Source organism: Alosa sapidissima, chromosome 19, assembly GCF_018492685.1.
Source record: "Alosa sapidissima isolate fAloSap1 chromosome 19, fAloSap1.pri, whole genome shotgun sequence".
Classification (NCBI taxonomy): Eukaryota; Metazoa; Chordata; class Actinopteri; order Clupeiformes; family Clupeidae; genus Alosa; species Alosa sapidissima.
In genome coordinates, this window is record NC_055975.1 from 21,537,404 (window position 1) to 21,554,474 (window position 17,071).

General features: G+C 40.5%; 2 protein-coding genes across 6 annotated transcripts in view; one reads left to right on the forward strand and one right to left on the reverse strand.

Annotated features, from left to right (window-relative positions):
* Positions 1 to 11,553, reverse strand: part of ctage5 (CTAGE family, member 5) — a 23,368-nt gene extending 11,815 nt beyond the window's left edge. For 2 of the 5 annotated variants that reach the window (XM_042072114.1, XM_042072113.1), the window contains exons 1-15: positions 11,327 to 11,553; positions 10,943 to 11,076; positions 10,732 to 10,824; positions 7,000 to 10,564; positions 5,976 to 6,191; positions 5,713 to 5,813; positions 3,877 to 4,008; positions 3,710 to 3,731; positions 3,504 to 3,592; positions 3,087 to 3,158; positions 2,848 to 2,958; positions 2,619 to 2,690; positions 2,374 to 2,478; positions 1,894 to 2,016; positions 1,595 to 1,700 (exon numbers count right to left, since the gene is read on the reverse strand). In XM_042072114.1, the coding sequence (XP_041928048.1) occupies positions 1,595 to 1,700; positions 1,894 to 2,016; positions 2,374 to 2,478; positions 2,619 to 2,690; positions 2,848 to 2,958; positions 3,087 to 3,158; positions 3,504 to 3,592; positions 3,710 to 3,731; positions 3,877 to 4,008; positions 5,713 to 5,813; positions 5,976 to 6,191; positions 7,000 to 10,564; positions 10,732 to 10,824; positions 10,943 to 11,076; positions 11,327 to 11,471 (5,086 nt within the window). In that variant the 5' untranslated portion in view covers positions 11,472 to 11,553. Of the gene's footprint in view, positions 1 to 1,594; positions 1,701 to 1,893; positions 2,017 to 2,373; positions 2,479 to 2,618; positions 2,691 to 2,847; positions 2,959 to 3,086; positions 3,159 to 3,503; positions 3,593 to 3,709; positions 3,732 to 3,876; positions 4,009 to 4,503; positions 4,730 to 5,395; positions 5,582 to 5,712; positions 5,814 to 5,975; positions 6,192 to 6,999; positions 10,565 to 10,731; positions 10,825 to 10,942; positions 11,077 to 11,326 lie in introns of those variants that run through there. The other 3 variants (XM_042072115.1, XM_042072117.1, XM_042072116.1) reach the window with 3 other exon arrangements.
* A 1,182-nt stretch (positions 11,554 to 12,735) lies between these two features.
* gemin2 (gem (nuclear organelle) associated protein 2) lies at positions 12,736 to 16,711 on the forward strand. Its single transcript, XM_042072130.1, has 10 exons — positions 12,736 to 13,056; positions 13,172 to 13,253; positions 13,338 to 13,427; positions 13,530 to 13,589; positions 13,670 to 13,783; positions 13,884 to 13,928; positions 15,462 to 15,530; positions 16,084 to 16,194; positions 16,305 to 16,363; positions 16,477 to 16,711. Exons 1-10 carry the CDS (start codon positions 12,938 to 12,940, stop codon positions 16,511 to 16,513), a joined length of 786 nt encoding a protein of 261 aa, XP_041928064.1. The 5' UTR covers positions 12,736 to 12,937; the 3' UTR covers positions 16,514 to 16,711.
* The last annotated feature ends 360 nt before the right edge of the window (positions 16,712 to 17,071 follow it).

Consider the following 17,071-nt stretch of genomic DNA (forward strand, 5'->3'; position numbering starts at 1 on the left):
TGTCAACTTGGTGGGCCAATCACTTATCAAATTTAATTGAATTGAATTTCATACATTTTTTGGCTTAGACCACAACATTGGATTTTGAACATTTTGAATTTCAAACCTCAAAAACATTCTTTCTTTAGAACTTTCTCCTACATTCAAAAAATGTAGTCAGAAGAGACAACCAACAAGACCGGTTTATACAGTCAAATGGTAAGACACCTACCCTCATTACCATTCCCTGAATGTCATATGACCACTAGGGTGTGCTACAATTCTACGAAAACAATTGCATTCCTCTCCCAACTCTTAGTGTTACAGAGTGAAATGTTTTGGAGACACCAGAACATAAGGTTATGCATATAACCGGATGGATGGAAGAAGCCACTGAAGGGCCCACCACGTCCAAGCAGCAGAAGCATACAAAGGTGTGGTTAGATGCCCAGATGCTAACATCCCCCTAATTGAATGAGCACGCAAACTGTCTGGCAAAGGCAAGCCCCTTTTACTATGAGGCGATAGCCTCCACAATCTAGTGGGAAAATTCACTTAGAGACACCAGTAGGGTAGATTGGCTCATCCAAGTAAGTAACTCTATCCCCTATCATATTCAACTAGGCGTTGTTGAACCAATAATCCTAAGGTCATGAGAAGGGGCCAGATAAGAGGCTAGGCTTCAGCCATGCCCAGGTCGAAAACATTCTCGTCATTGCCCACCACGAGGGTACACATGGTGCTGGACCTGAGCAGACAGAAGAGCTTGCTCTAATTCACCCAGATCCTCCACCTGATCAGCCAGCAGGTGGATGCCACACACACAGGCTCATTGATAACCTCTGTCCTGGAGAATCCTAGAATGATCCGACTGGTTTGGAGCTGAAGATTCACACAAAACTGTGTTTTTGTACTCAGCGGCGAGACTGAAATAAGCATAGCGTCAGCTCATGAAAGCATAGAGGCAGATTAAGGCTAGGGGCAGAAATGTAACTGTAGTGGCACCACTACATTAGGGGAGACACTGAAATAGAACAATACATTTGTAATTCATATGTGTTGTTAAATGTTAATTGTATTAATTGTGAAATGAGAAACTCGAGGGGCTTTATCTGTAAGGATGGCAGCTGAAGGCGTGTGTGTCGCGATTGCAACTTCTCAAACCAAGACACGAGATAGTGGATGTTTGTATGTTTGTGATTTCGGTTGCAGTTCGCATATCGTACAGCTTAACATAGTGCCAAAGCACTGTAAACTGTTATGGCATGTTCCACGTTTGCAGACACAACACGCAGCTGTGTAGTTAGGTGATGTTTGCAGTAAGTGACATAAAATGTTTTAGCCTAAAAAATGCATGGCATCGCTTGGAGCACCTTTAATCAAAGTGTAAATATAGTGTGGCTACAATAAGAACGTCTTTAGTCTAAAGTGTTTTGTTCCCTGTGTGTCGCCCCACCAAGGAAGGAGACATAAGAGTGCTTCACGAGGTGCCGCTCAACCTCCGTGAATAAAATCTGTACTCATTGCCAAAAAGATGCAAACAAATCAACTGAAAATCAACTGTAAACTTGTATGGCATGTTCCACGTTTACAGACACAACACAGAGCTGTGTACCTGTCTCATCGCCGTTCTCCGTTTCCATGGAGCTGCCCTCACCATTAGCCTCATCCTCCACCTCTGAGTCCCAGTCCTTCATCTGCAGCAAACACTCTGTGAGGGACTGATGGGCAACCAACAAAAAGAGAACAAAAAAGAAAAAAAACAGAGGGGGGGTGAAGGGTGGACAAGGGACAACAAGAGAGGGAGTCAATGGCAGAAAAAAAAGACAGACACTCATCAGGGCACAGGGAATATTCTGATCAACTCTGAGCACGTAGCTAAGTAATTACTGTCTAATTAGTCTAGTGCGGTACCTTGATCCGCTCGTCTTTGTTGGCACAGTCCTCCTGCATACGGCGATGGTTGCTCTCACACATCTTCATCTCGTCCTCCAGCTCAGCCAGACGCTCACTCCAACCCTCGGCCTCCTGGGACAGCTGCAGTGGGATTGCAGCAATAGTACATTAACATCATACACACATACTGTGTGCCATGTGTATGTGTATGAAACACTGATTTTAGTATTTGACTAATATTACTTTATTGGATATGTAGTCAATGACAGTGACCAGCAAACAAACCTTAATCAAAGTGTAAATATATTGTGGCTACAATAAGAACGTCTTTAGTCTAAAATGTGTTTTGTTCCCTGTGTGTCGCTACGGACTACCCCACCAAGGAAGGAGACATAAGACTGCTTCATGAGGCGCCGCTCAACCTCTGTGAATAAAATCTGTACTCATTGCCAAAAAGATGCAAACAAATCAGTGAAAATGTCTGCACACATGCCATACCTGTTGTGTACTCTCAGTCAACATCACATTCTCCTCTCTGGAAGCCTGGAGTTTTTTCTGGAGTCTTTCTGAGTTCATGTTGTGAATTTTTAATGTTGTTGTGGCCTAAATAATAACAGATTTACAAAATATCAGTTGCTGATAATGACACCCAGAAGTGTAACTGTACATTCAGTGAGCAAGTTAAACAGGGCGTCAAAAACACAAATGCTGTGTTTATTAGGGCCTTTCTGACACAAACATACCTGTTCCATCTGGGATTTAAGATCTTTGGCTTCATCCTCCAAGGTCTTTATGGTTTCCTGCAAATCTGCTAGCTGGAACACACAATGTTTAAAAATAAATAAATGAAAAACACACACACACACACACACACACACACACACACACACACACACACACACACACACACACACACACACACACACACACACACATATATATATATATAAAACATGAACTTGAGCACTCTACCTGTTGCTCCTCCTTCATACGCTGTGCTTTTTGGGTGTTCAAATTCTCTGTTAGTCTTTCTAAGTCCTTCTCCAACTGAGCATTTGACTCTCGGATTTGTCGAGTCATGCTCTGCAAGATGATGCAACGACAGAAAAGTTGTTAAAAGTTAGTAAAAAAATAAAAAAATAAAAAAATAAATAAATAAAACACTGCTTCAATTAATATTCAGACAGGCATATCATTCTTCAGTTTCTTACCTCAAGTTTTTGCTTTTCTTCTAGGTCAGCTAATAGTCCCCCATTTTCTGCAATAGCTTTCATTTTGTCATACTGTAATGGGGAAAAGAAGTACTTGTCTTAACTTGGGTGTCTGCCCATTGAACAAACAGGCCAATTTTCTAACTTGCCAAAGCGGACAGACAAGGCTATTTCACATCAGCTGACAGCCTTTAGTAAATGCAGCGGATACTACCACTCTTTTTTTCAAAGCCATTTACAACACAGCTTCTATTTACTGATCATTACAGACTCCAGCATGTACAGTATGGGTACATGCTATAGCTTCTATAGCGTCTGCTATAGCAGACCATTCATTCCATGAAACATATCATGGAAATGAGACAAGCAGACAGACATACAGGCTAACAGAAGTGGATTACAGTATGTATAGTATACCTCTTTTTGAGCCTCGCTAAATTGTTGAAGAACTTTACATTTTTCTTCTATTGCCTCTGCTACTTTCTGAGCCAGTTTCCCCTCTCTTCCTGTAAAGCAAAACAAAATTATGCGTTATGACAACATAAGAAAAAGGCTATTAAATTGTGCAGGGGATGCCAAATGAACTTGCTCCTGGATTAGTTAACTCCCTATGGTTTACTCACGTGCATAGAGTCTGCTTTTCACCTGCAATAGAAAAACAGTAGTGTTGGGCAATGCTTGCAATGGCTCAAGAGCGAAATGAACACAATTATGTTGACTAAACCTTGTGACAGCAAGTGGTGATAAACACAAAAGGGCATACTCGATTTTGAGACATCTGTTTACTTACAGAGAAGTAGAAGCGGCAACTGAAGAGCAGTAAGATGAACAGACCCAGTACAGCAGTGAAGATGACTGCCTCCCATGGCATCCCATACAGGTCAGGGCCAGGCTTAAGGTCATCAGGGAGTGATGACACAACCTTTAGAGGCAAAAGAAAGTGGTAGGTAACCGTCTTTCCAACTGACAGATACAAGACAGGAATCTCTATTGCAGACTTCCTCATTTCATTATCCAATTGCAGTGGTTATGGTCGAGCCAGCTGTTACGATTAAATCGCATTGAAATAATGTGCCAAATCACATACTACATCCTACCAAAATGCCAAATACGGTTCTTATATGTAGTTTTAAGAAGAAGATACAAAAAACAAAGCCAGGTTTAATCATGTCACATAGGATCAGACCGTTAGCTAGCTCGCAACTCTGCTAAGTTAGCATGATCAGAAGAATAGTTGTTTTGATTTAAATAGAAGGCTTGTAACAGGCCGTGTGACAATATTATCGACATAAGAGACATTTACTTTGAGAGAATATAACGAGACCGAAAAGATGAGGACACGGAGTTAAGAATTAACGGTTATGTTTAGCTACCCTTGCCACTGTTAGTAACGTTATTGCATAGATCAGACACTTACATCCTTGACTTTCTCCACTGCGAGCGTGTAGTAAATGATGGCTGCCCCTTTCACATCAGTTGCTTCAGTAACGACTTTATGAATGTTTACTTCTTCAGCCATTCCGCCAGCTGACTTGTCAACTAAACACTTTTTAACGTTTGTCGGCACAATACAATTTCATCTATCCATCTGTTGTCATTCCTCCCATGATATCGCCGATGAAGGCAAGTGCGCTTAGTAGATGGACCATCCTACTATAAAATACAGGGGGGAACCACCTATCATCATGTGTACTTACTTTTACGTAAACCTTGAAAATATTAATTGATCCCAAAGCTATTCCGTTAAATTCACAAAATGTTGTTACGCGTCTTTATTATCTAGTACTGCACTCTTAAATGCAATTATTTAATGCGTGTGACCTTATACAACACGTACCTCTCTTTTCGACATGGTATAGCCCCAACGTCACCAATTATAGAGTGCCACAGTTTCTCATACAGCTCTCTGTTAAAGTGACAGAGGTGATACGTGTAACCTGTAAATGATCAGGTTTTTGCCATCAGTGTTATATAAAAAAAAAAACACGTCCACTGTCTGAGAAGACAAATGAATATCTTGTTCAAGCGTGTTTTAGGATCATAGCGCTGCTATGTTTTGTTAGGCTTAATACAATTCTGCTGAAAGTTATAGGCTAAAAGTTGTAGCACTAGCTTATGCTATTTGTCCATACTCCATGAACAGGGCAGGCTATGTCTGACTTGCAGATGAACTCTGAATTTAAAGCCCTTTTGAAGTGAGGAATCTCTCGAAAGACAACGACATAGGCCCATGAATCAAACAAAACGAGCCATCTGGCCAGTGCCTTTCAGATCGACCGTGCGAGGCCAATCGGTAAACTTTCACTCACCTGCTCAACTTCTTTAATATCCATGTCTCGACCGATCTCAACCCACTAACTTACACTTCATTTCTACTTTACTGTTTTGTAGCGTAAACTACGATGTCACATAAAAATCCAGTGAAATATGTTTTTCGCCAGCTGCCTGCCTGGACTCTCCAGTTTGGAGTCGCAAGAGATGACATGTCAGAAAGAACTTGAGAAGAAAAAAATACGGCCACACAGTCCATATAGATGTCTTAAAGAGCCAGTCGTTAGAAATTAAAGTCAAGCTGAACTGAGCCTTATCATGGATAGAGCATAACCAAAGCTCAACCATAACTTACCAGAAACCATTTGACAACGTCAGCGAACCCTTTGGTTATCTCAGCAGTGGTAACAGACTTGTATGCACCTTCTGTGAGCCTCTCTGACTTTGTTCCTTCACCTATAAAAAAGTAAGCTAAAGTGAAATGTGTTTTGGAAATGCAAGACAACCTTTCAGCGTGGGCCTTATCATTTGATATACATTGACGGCACATCTGTATAGGCCTAGGCCCAGAGGTTTTCTCAATCATTCTAGATTTTTAAGCAACATAGCTCAGCTTACTATTTTGATATCCATGGTCCTTCATGGTTGGGTTATGGTCTGATACTGCAGTGTCACCGCTTTCAGCATGAATGTGATAACTGACATCTTGTACATTGTCTGCCTTATCCTTGAAAGGGGTGGGGTCTTGTATTTCACCAGCAATTTCACCATCTTTGAAAGTGGCCTTTTCATTTTCAGTCACACTGGTGCAAGTCCCTTGAACGCACTCCAAATCTGCAAAATAAAGTGTGCAATTAATGCATGCGCCCTCAAACTACCAGTTTGGTAGGGGAAACAATGTTATATATTCCATGCAAATTCAACCACCAAATTAAAGTTATGAATGTATGTGATATCATTGAATTATAAACCAAATTCACTTTATAGAACTATATCGTCAATGTCATTTTATCATTTTATTTTTTAAGAGGAGTCCCAGTTTTTGGAGGGACTTGTGTCCACCTTTTAAAACCACATCTCCATTTATATTTTGAAAGTGTGCTTGATAATCCAGAGGCTCTTGAATGTCTCTGTGTGTGTTTTAAGCATAATTATCATCTTGACCAGTGATGACAGCATGTTGACCAATGATGCCATATGTGACACACTTCTGAAAATATCCAGCAGTTTTTCAGTTTCCAAAGCTTTTCGAAATGAAATGCTTTTCACTCTCTTGTGTTTAGATTCTTCTGCTGTAAAAACTAAAAAAACACTAAAATATATATTTGGGCTTGGATTAATCTCTGTAGTGGTCTCTACAAAATTCATTTTTATCACTTAATGCAGTTTCCATACTGCTTTTAGACTTCTTCATTTCCATCCTGATTAGATTTCTCTGATAGATTGGTCTTATCATCTTTCTCCTCATTGTTGTTTTTGATTAGAGATTCTGCAGGATGATCTGTGGCTCCATTGCATGTAGATTCTGCTTCCTCATCCAGACTCCTTCAAGGCTATAAAGATTCTGTCACATCACACACCAAGAACCATGTCACTGCTCAAAGAGAAAGATCAAAATAAGCATGCTGAACTGAATTCTCACCTGTGTGTGATTCTTCAAGGGGTTGTTCTTCATTACGCTGGTCATTCTCCCGGTCGCCAGCTGTGTCTGTCTGAGGCTTTGATGCGAAGCTTTCAAATACTGATGATAGGCCACCAACTGAAAACAGAGACTGTGATTCCTGTGTGCCCACTGGGCCCTCTTCATTAGTGATTCCCTCGGTTGTAGGAGTCTCTGCTGTGTTAGATGGACTCACAGCATCCCTTCTACCATCACCTGGTTGTGTTCTCCCACTATAAATTCCTGTAAACCTATCATAAACACTATTATACCACCCTGAGTTCTTCTCATCCTCCCTGATAAGATCATCCGTTGGGATGTGTTCAGTTGATTGTTCATGGGGAGAGGGGGCATCATTGTCATGGTCCTCGCCAAGCTCCACTAAGTCTAAATGTCCATTCATCACTGCTGTTGCGGTTTCAGGGTCAACCACTTCTTTTACGTCTTTTACGTGTTTCTCTTGAACTTCCATCTGACTGGATGCAGTTACCTCAAACTCACTTTCCACTGTCTGTTGTTCCTCTGTCATAGTTTTGGAGTTTGGTGAGGGTGTTCTAGTTGCAGAAGTTAAGTCTGCCACCATATAGGTGTCTTCAATTACTCTTTCTCTGGGAGAAAGGGTATTTTCCTCGGAAGTGTGAAACTTCTCTTTTTCGTCATTCGTGTACAGTGCACTCTGATGTTCAAGATTTTGTGTAGGTGTGTCAGAATTACCGCTAGCGTCAATTGTCTCAGATTCTGTTTCATCTTCCTTGAGCATTTCAGCAACTGTCTGTGAAAAGTCTGCATCTGTCTCTGTCTCATTCAAAATAACTGAGACAGGGTCATCATTAATGCTCTCTGATGAAATTGGGTCAACTCTTTCCAGCCTTTCCTCACTAGATGAATTCTGATTTGTCCCATCCTCATACAATTGTGTTGAGAGTGTATCTGACTCTGCCTGTGTTCTTTCAGTATTCAGTTCTGTCATAGATTCATTAAGTACCTCCTGCTGTGCATCATTAGTCATATCCACCATTGATAAATCAGTGTCATCTAATATGTTAAATTTCTCTTCGTTGACCTGTTTCTCTTCAGTCTCTTCACTGGGTGTCACATCAGCAGTCAGTTCCACTGACTCAGCCTCCAAGCTCTCTTCATTTTGTTTGGGTTGATCCTCAGTTGTCTTTTTTGCTTCACTGTTATCTGTAACCTTGGTATTGAAATCAGATGATGCAGTTTCCCTTAGCTCTTGTTCTCCATCTTGGTCCAATGGTTTCTCTTGTGCTTCATTGTCCTGCTTCTCTTCAGTATGATCACTAGATGTCACATCAGCAGTCAGTTCCACTGACTCAGCCTCCAAGCTCTCTTCATTTTGTTTGGGTTGATCCTCAGTTGTCTTTTTTGCTTCACTGCTATCTGTAACCTTGGTATTGAAATCAGATGATGCAGTTTCCCTTAGCTCTTGTTCTCCATCTTGGTCCAATGGTTTCTCTTGTGCTTCACTGTCCTGTTTTTCTTCAGTATGATCACTAGATGTCACATCAGCAGTCAGTTCCACTGACTCAGCCTCCAAGATCTCGTCATTTTGTTTGGGTTGATCCTCAGTTGTCTTTTTTGGTTCCCTTAGCTCCTGTTTTCTCTCTTGATCCAATGATTGAGTCTCTTCACTTTCTTGTGACTGAGACATTTTTAGCACTTCTGTTGACTCTTCAGGCAAAACATAATCCTGTGATTGTTCTGTTTTGTCACTGTCAATATTTGATTCATCATTACATTCTTGTGTGTCCTTGTCAATAACATGGTGTTTATCTTCAGGCTGTGAGGCCTTTCCCAGTTCTACACTTGCCTGATTCGATGTGGCCACATCAGGGTCAGAATTATTATCTCTTTCAAAAGAGGCCTCACTTAACCCTGAAAGTGCCTCCGTGATTTCCTCAAATTGTGTCGATCCAGACTGATTTGGTGTCACTTCTTTTGTATATGTAACAGCAGAGACAAGGTCACTTTGCAGTGAATGTGATATCTTTTCATAGGTGCCTTCTGCCATCTCAGACTCATGCAATAAATCATCTGAAACATCCGTGTGTCTGGTTGAATCTGCTGTATCATGGTTTGATCTGTCTCCTGACTGGTGGGTTTCTTTTTGAGTTAGCGAAACTTCAGATGTTTCATCGTTTTTTTCATATTGCACACTAAGGTCTACTTTCTCTTCAGATTCAGTTTGACTTATTGTGGTGGTCTCCATATTTTCCATGTCTTTGCCATATTTGGTTTGTGATTCTACTGGACAAAATGACTCATCCCTTTCTTCAGATGGAGTCTTCTGATCGTCAATGTCACCGACATCTTCAATTAAGTGTTTCCTGTGCCTATCGTTATCCAAAGACATTTTCTCTCCTTCAGCAGAAAAATCATCTTTTACTAAGTTCTCCTCAGATTCTTGTTTAATTTGGATCTCATCATTGTCATGAACCATGTCAGCCTTTGTCTGAGCGCTTGCATTTCCTAATGCTGATGGCAGGCCATCACTTGGGTATAGAATCTCAGCCATATCTGTGTCACGCGTTGTCTCTGGAACAGGCATGTTTTCCGAGTCCTCAATCTTTGAAAGAGGCACACCATTTTCAGAGTGCTCCTCTTCTGTGCTATTTGTGTAATATCCTGCAGTGATATTATACATGGCATCATACCAGCCATCAGCCTCAGCTTTCTCATCAGCCTCTTCGTTTATATACTCTTTTTGCATATCTTTAAGGGATGCTTTATGGCTTTCCAGTGAACCTTCATCTCCTGCTGTAATTACACTATCAGTGGCAGTGTCTGTTGTCTCTGTTTCCTTTATTTTCTCCACTGGGTCTGTAGTGCGCTTGGATTCGGTCGGTTCTCCCTCTGATAAGATGCCTGAGCCCTGCCCCTGAGATAATTCCATGGTTTTGTCTGTGTCTGCTGTTTCACCACCACCACCAAATTTCAGGACATCCCCAATTCCAATATTTAGCCAGGAGCTATATTGTCCAGACTGTGCGTCCTGCTCCTCTGCCGGCCTTTCCTCCCCAGGCTGTACCCCTCCATCTGCTCTCTGGGTGTTATCTGCATCTTTTTCAGCCTGCTTTTCACCATAGCCAAGGACATTCGTTAGATCACCCCTAATCCAGCCAAACATGGTAGATTTCTCCTCCAGTTGTTCGTCATCCAATGCAAGCTTACGTTTCCTGAATGTGTCTTGTTTCTCATAATTTCCCGGTGTGTTGTCATCAAGGTTATCACTGTCGGCATTGTTTTTGTCAGGTGTACCGAACCATCCAGTTACAGCAGAACCAATCCAGGAAGACCCACCTTGTGCTGAAGCCTCTTGTGCCACTTCATTAGAAAGATCCTCAGTCTGGTCTGTGTCCTTGTTGTTTGAAGCAGATGGTTGAAATATATCTGCGGTTTCTGAAGTGTCATGCAGTTCTTCTTTGTTGGAAATAATTTCTTCGTTTTCAGGGTGCTGTTCTTTGTATTCCTCTGGGTCATCAATTTCCATGACTTCACCATGTTCATCAATACAGAAGAAATCAAACTTCTAAAATGAAAAATCAGGAAAAGCAGCCTTAATGTCAGTGACTGTGACCACAGGAACAACACACACACACACACACACACACACTGTCAAAAAATAAGACAGATCCACTTGAAACAATGAATACAAATGTGACTGGCTATAAGAGCTTGCAAACATGAATCGATTACCTCTGTGGGGAGTGTCATTTCTTTTTCTTTGGACACATGAATCTCATCAACTTTGATGGCATCTTTTGGAAAATATCCAAACTCCTTGTCTCTCTAAGGGGATAAAAGAAGATTTTAATGTATCTCTATGCATTTCACATTGTTATGTCTGTCTGTGTTTATATGTAGCCTAATGCAAAACACAGATGGTTTATTTAAATACCCAACTCACACTTCCAGCCCAGAGGTCATCCCTCTTTCCAGCAAGTTTATGGTAAACAAAGATCACGTCTCCTTTTCTGAAGCTGAGAAACCGGCAGTCTGGAGCTTTAAAGTTTTTTGTTGCCAGTACACGACTCATCAATGCTACAAAATCATAAAGGAACAAAAAGTGGTTTTAAAGACTGCCCATATGCAATAGTTTGGTCTCATTGACAAATTCATTGTATTAACTTTGCCTCAATGCCTTTGCTCTAAACATGTTTTGACCTTTGTACTGTAAATCACTGCCTTCCACGTACTGAGAAATATGTTTTTTTTTTTTAATATAAGGTAAATGGTGCTTGCAATTAAGAGGAAAATAAGATTGAATACAAAAACAACATGCAAAACTTACTTTCACACTCAGAGTCCCCACAGGTCTTCAAGTCTGACAACCCTCTGCTTTTGTTAGGAAACATGATCAGAAAAAGGCCAAGCCATATCCACAGGCAAACTTGTGATTTTGCTGTGGTGTGAACAGTCCTAATAAATATGGCCATTTGGCTTTTTAGGATAGAATGTAAGGTAAATGTTAATCCATGTGTCCTTTTCCGTGTGTCGATTCCCCCCAGTCAGTGAATCACTTAAGAACAAGGAGATATGACAGCAGTGGCATCAAGAGAGTAAAGGGTAATGTTAATCATTAACATTGGTACACGCCTTTAGGCCAAAGTGGAATTGTGAAGAAGAAATAAGCTTATCAGTTTAGGTCTATTAGGTTTGATGATGTAGAATTGTCTTATAACCTAATGCAATGGTCTGATCATCTTACTTATCATATGCAGGCTATAGTTAAAAAGATCATTCCCTCCTATTAAGCCTTAAAAAATGGCATATGGTACTGATGAAGTGTGTTTGGTAAGAATAATACCAGGGTTTTCTCTAGCCTTTCAGACTTTTTTTTATTTTTGCACATGTCATGTTAATTGGCATGTCATTCCTGATGCCAACTATTTCTGATCAAACTGCCTCTTGGTTTACTGTTTTGTCTGTGCACAGTTGCTTACTTTAATTCTAATATATCTTCCAAATGCTATTTACTTTCATTTGACTAGATGCTCCACAAAAAAAGACTTTATAATGTAGGGAAAACCCTGAATACACTATGAATGCAGTCATATAAAGGCTGCCAATGGTGCCCATTTGAGGGTGATTTTGTGAAGCCTTAGCAGTGGGGTTGGGGTGTGTATTTTTCATTTCCTCAGGAAAAACAGCTCTCCTCTCCCACTGATTACATTAGGCCTAATCATAGAACTTATCATAGGCCAGGGTCATAGGTGCCCTTTGACTCCTGCTGATAACTGGCTTGGAGTAGCCTATCCACACAGATCATCTGAAAAATGAAAATTTGTTTTGACAATTTGTCTATTAGGCCTATTTGTATTAGTTTTAATCTAGGTATGATCCATTATCAGCATCATAGTTGGCCCCACAAGACTTCCTTTTTAACATTCCATATGTTATCTTAATGCAGAGGAAGTAGATTGGGGCCCAAATAGAACGTTCAAGCATTGTTTTTGTTTTTATTGTTGAAAGGGTCTATACTATATTAAGTGTGATTATACTGTTGCTAATTGCTATTATGATCATTTCACATGAAGCTCTCATGGAGACTATTTAAAAATATTTCAGTAGCCTAATCTAGGGATACTTTCTGCGTCAGCTGAAGGAATTTCTACAGAGGATTTCTGTCACAGCTGGCAACACAGTAAAAGATAGCTGGCAACACATAACTCGCGTGTTGATGTTGTCGTGGTAACGGGCGCATACTTAATACGTCAGCATTTCAAATTTCAAGATGGAGGCACCCTGGATGCAAGGCTGTGGTTGGAAATTATAAAGGTGTTGATATAGTATAGAACTCGTGTTTTATCTAGTCATTCTGACAGGACTTCTGGTTTGTAATTCTCGTGACCTTACCTAATGGCAATACATTAGCTGGCGATACCTTGTAGAATACGACAAAATGAACTCAGACGTTGAAGACTTGATGCCTAGGCTTCTGCCAGTGGAAGCATCAGATTCTGACGAATTAGCTCTCGGTGAAACTCCCAGAAATCCAAAAGAATATCTCAGACAGGTTCAGTAAGTCTACCACTAAGTCACTTACATACTTCTAGATTGACCCTTTTGTTAACTCGAAATGTATTTACCTGCTTCAAATGAATTAGCTAATGTTAGCTCATTTTCTGTCTTGTAGACGTGAGGCGTCACTCTGTCCAGATGTTGTTGTTGCGAATATTGACCCCAAAAAACTGAAGAAACCAACTGTTAATGTCTCGGTAAGCAAAACAAATCACGAAACAATCACGGAACTTGTACAGTATGCATGTTTATAAGTAGCCTACTAACTCTACATCGCACAGTTCACGGCATGTCAAGCTGCTCCCGATGGCTATTCACCGAGTTTGAAGTGGCAGCGAAAGCAAGTCAGTAACTTCTCAGATATAAGACAGGTAATTAGTTCTGTTTGACTACTCCGAGATGTGTTTTTTGTGATACATCAGTTTATAAATATTTACGTTTTTGTAAACTATGGTTTCTCTCTTTTTCTGCAGAGTGTCCAGAAGCACAGACAACAGTGGAGGGGGAAGGTCATTGATGACAATGTAGTTATGGTTGGTTGACATGTATTCTCAGTTGGACAAATTAATGAATAAGTCATAACTCTGGTACTGATAAGTATGTCTGTGTTCAGCCAAAGATGGATAATGAAGAAGGATGGAAAAGGTTCTGCCTGGGTGAGAGTGTTTATCTGGGCTCTAAGGTTGACCAAGGAGACAGTGATGCTCCTGGTCTCAACTATGTGAAGGTAGCCTCGGCATTCATTTTTCTTTAAAAGCATTGATATAAGACTTATGCTAATGTGTTATGAGACTTATGATTGTGTATGATTGTGTTCTGTGCCACAGATTGGGTTCCCACCTTTCCTCAGTATCGTAAGCCGATTAAATCAGGTTAGTAATTTGTCCGCCGCTCACGGCCCTCGAACCCGCCACCTCAACACTCACCGGCATGGGAGTCGAACGCTCTAACCACTGAGCTAAAAGCCCAGGCTTCCAACTCAGCGGTTAGAAGCGTTCTTAAGGTTAGGGCTGTGAGGATTTACACGGGCAACTAGCACGCTAGCTCAGTTCGTCTCCGTTACACTCACCTCCCTAAATCCTCACTCCCATGATCCGGGTCACGGCACCACTGTAACAGAGGTCGTAATTCGTCCACCGCTCACGGCCCTCGAACCCGCCACCTCGACACACACCGGCATGGGAGTCGAACGCTCTAACCACTTTCTAACAGAACCTTTTGAGTTTCTTTCAATGATACTTCATCTTCATCTGCCCCCTTGTCTTATGGTGTTCCACAGGGATCAGTGCTTAGTTGTATTTTATTCTCACTGTACATGTTGCCACTCAGTCAAATTATGAAAAAGCACGGTATATCCCATCATTGCTATGCGGATGATACACAACTGTATCTCCCATTTAAATGTGGTTCCTCTGGTGCTCTAAACCCATTGCTTGATTGCCTAAAAGAGATTAAACAATGGATGTCGACCAATTTTTTAAAACTGAATGAATCCAAAACAGAAATTCAATTTTTTGGTTCACATGAAGCTGCAAATAATGCAATTAGTGAACTAGGGTCTTTTGCCAGAGATGACAAACCTTATGCAAGAAATCTTGGCTTTCTACTTGACCCTGATTTTGAATTTGAGAAACAGATTAATGCTGTTGTCAAGTCATCTTTTTACCACCTTAGAATCTTAAGTAAAGCCAAAACTATGTTTTCTTTCAAAGACTTTGAGATATTGATTCATGCCTTTATTTCATCCCGCCTGGACTACTGTAACTCCCTTTATTTTGGTGTCACTCTCTCTCTCTCTTGCAATGGTTACCAGTGAAATTTAGAGTAGATTACAAAATTCTTCTTTTTGTCTTTAAAGCTTTAAATGGACAAGCTCCTCAATACCTAAGTGGGCTTGTACACCTTCACTGCCCTCCCATAACTCTGAGGCTCTGAGATAAACTACTGCTCTCAGTACCTCAGAGTCGTCTAAAAAATAAAGGTGACCGTGCTTTTTCAGTAGCTGGGCCCAAGTTGTGGAACAACCTCCCTTTTCACATTAGAACACCAACTATTGGTGCTTTTAAAGCCAAGTTACTGTAAAAGAACATTATGCTATTAATGGCTTTTAAATGAATTGTGGAATGTAATTATAGGCTATATATATGAACATTATTTTAGTTTTATTTTCCTGTTGTGCTTTTTTTGTGTCTTGGTTCATTTTGTCTTCTATTATCTATTTATTTATCTGTTTTTATTTTTTTGAGCACTTTGGTCAACCACAGGTTGTTTTAAATTGTGCTATATAAATAAACTTGACTATGACTAGTATTTGGCATAGCATGGAATAGCATTTAGACTGGACTGGAATAGCATTTAGATACTGTTCAAGCAGCCTGTTTCATATTGTTGTTCATTTTTCCTAGGCTACTGTTACTGCAGTGCTGGAGTATTTGAATAACTGGTTTGAAGAGAGATCATTTGTCCCACAGCTGGTAAGTATCACTATTTGCATTTGCTGTACACCTTGCAACAGAAAAATACTCTGGAAATCCAGAGTTCTCGCGGGAGCACAATTTGAATTTGCTCAGCGAGTCACACTGGCAATGAGTAATGATGCTCATTACTTATGTCCCTTGTATTGTGGTGCACCAATCACATCGGTGTATCTGATATAGGCGGGCCAGAGGTGAGCTAAACAGATGACAGTCATAGTGTTATCCAATTCCGTCGAAGTCCGGAATTAGTCAGTAAACATTGGTCGTATAGTGTTATCCTAATGCGTGCATTGAGATTTTCAAATGCATGCTTGGTGCCGCCCCTTCGTGTTGAGCCATTACATTATTCATGGCCAGACCCTCTTTTGGATTTGGGTCTGGAATCTCCAGGCTAACAGAGAAAGACAAAATATTGAAAAGATATGGATAAAGTTTATTGTAGCAACTATTCTTCTTAAATCTGCCATTCTGCTTGTGTTAAGATGACACTACCCTATAAGTGAATAGGCTCACACATTTTCCTAAGTGTACAGTTTTATCATCTTTACAGGGTAGGTGGCTATATGCATTGTTGGCTTGCCTCGAGAAACCTCTTCTCCCTGAGGCACATTCCCTCATAAGACAACTAGCCAGACGATGTGCGAGTGTACGAGCCACTCTGGTAAGATCCCAGGATGTGCCAGGACTACTTGCTCTCTTGGGTGAAAATGATACAAATAATACTGAGATTTATTTTGTCAGTACTCATTTGTCATCATGTTCATTTTAAAGGAGACCAAAGATGACGAAAGATTGTCGGCACTTAACTTGTTGATATGTCTGGTTGCCAGGTAAAATATGCACACCATTTTTACATTGTGTGTGTTTATTATTTATTTATTAATTCCTTTAGAGACATGTTATGTTTTGACGTCTGTTGAAATTGTTGTATTCCTTTGTGAAGGTACTTTGAACAGAATGACTTGGCAGATAACGACTGACTGGATTTCCAGATAAACGGAAGTGGATACAATGATGCTTAATGTTGTACCTATGGCCTGATTGGCCAGTGTATGAGACTTCCCTGACTCAGATGCCTTATTTTATTCATTTTATACATGCATACATGCATTATGTGTCACACAGTGGGGTAGCTTCATGTGATTCAATTCTGTGAAATAAAATATTATTTGTAGATACATAGCCTATTCTGGTGTTTATTTACCCATTATCACTCATAGGTACACTACTGGTCAAAAGTCTTGGGTCAATTAGAAATTTCCATTCCACTCCATTATAGACAGAATACTAAAATGATTAGACAGGCATCCCAAACAAACTCATCCATCATCTCCAACTCATTCAAAACTCTTCAGCACGGATTATCACCTGCACAAAGTCCTCCCAACATGTTACACCTCTCCTGATAGAACTACACTGCCTCCCTGTCTTTTAACGGATCAACTTTAAAATCCTGTTGTTGACATTCATCACCCCCCCCCCCCCAATACACAGCACATTGTCTCATGAGGAAGCTTCTCCAACACACATATTGCACA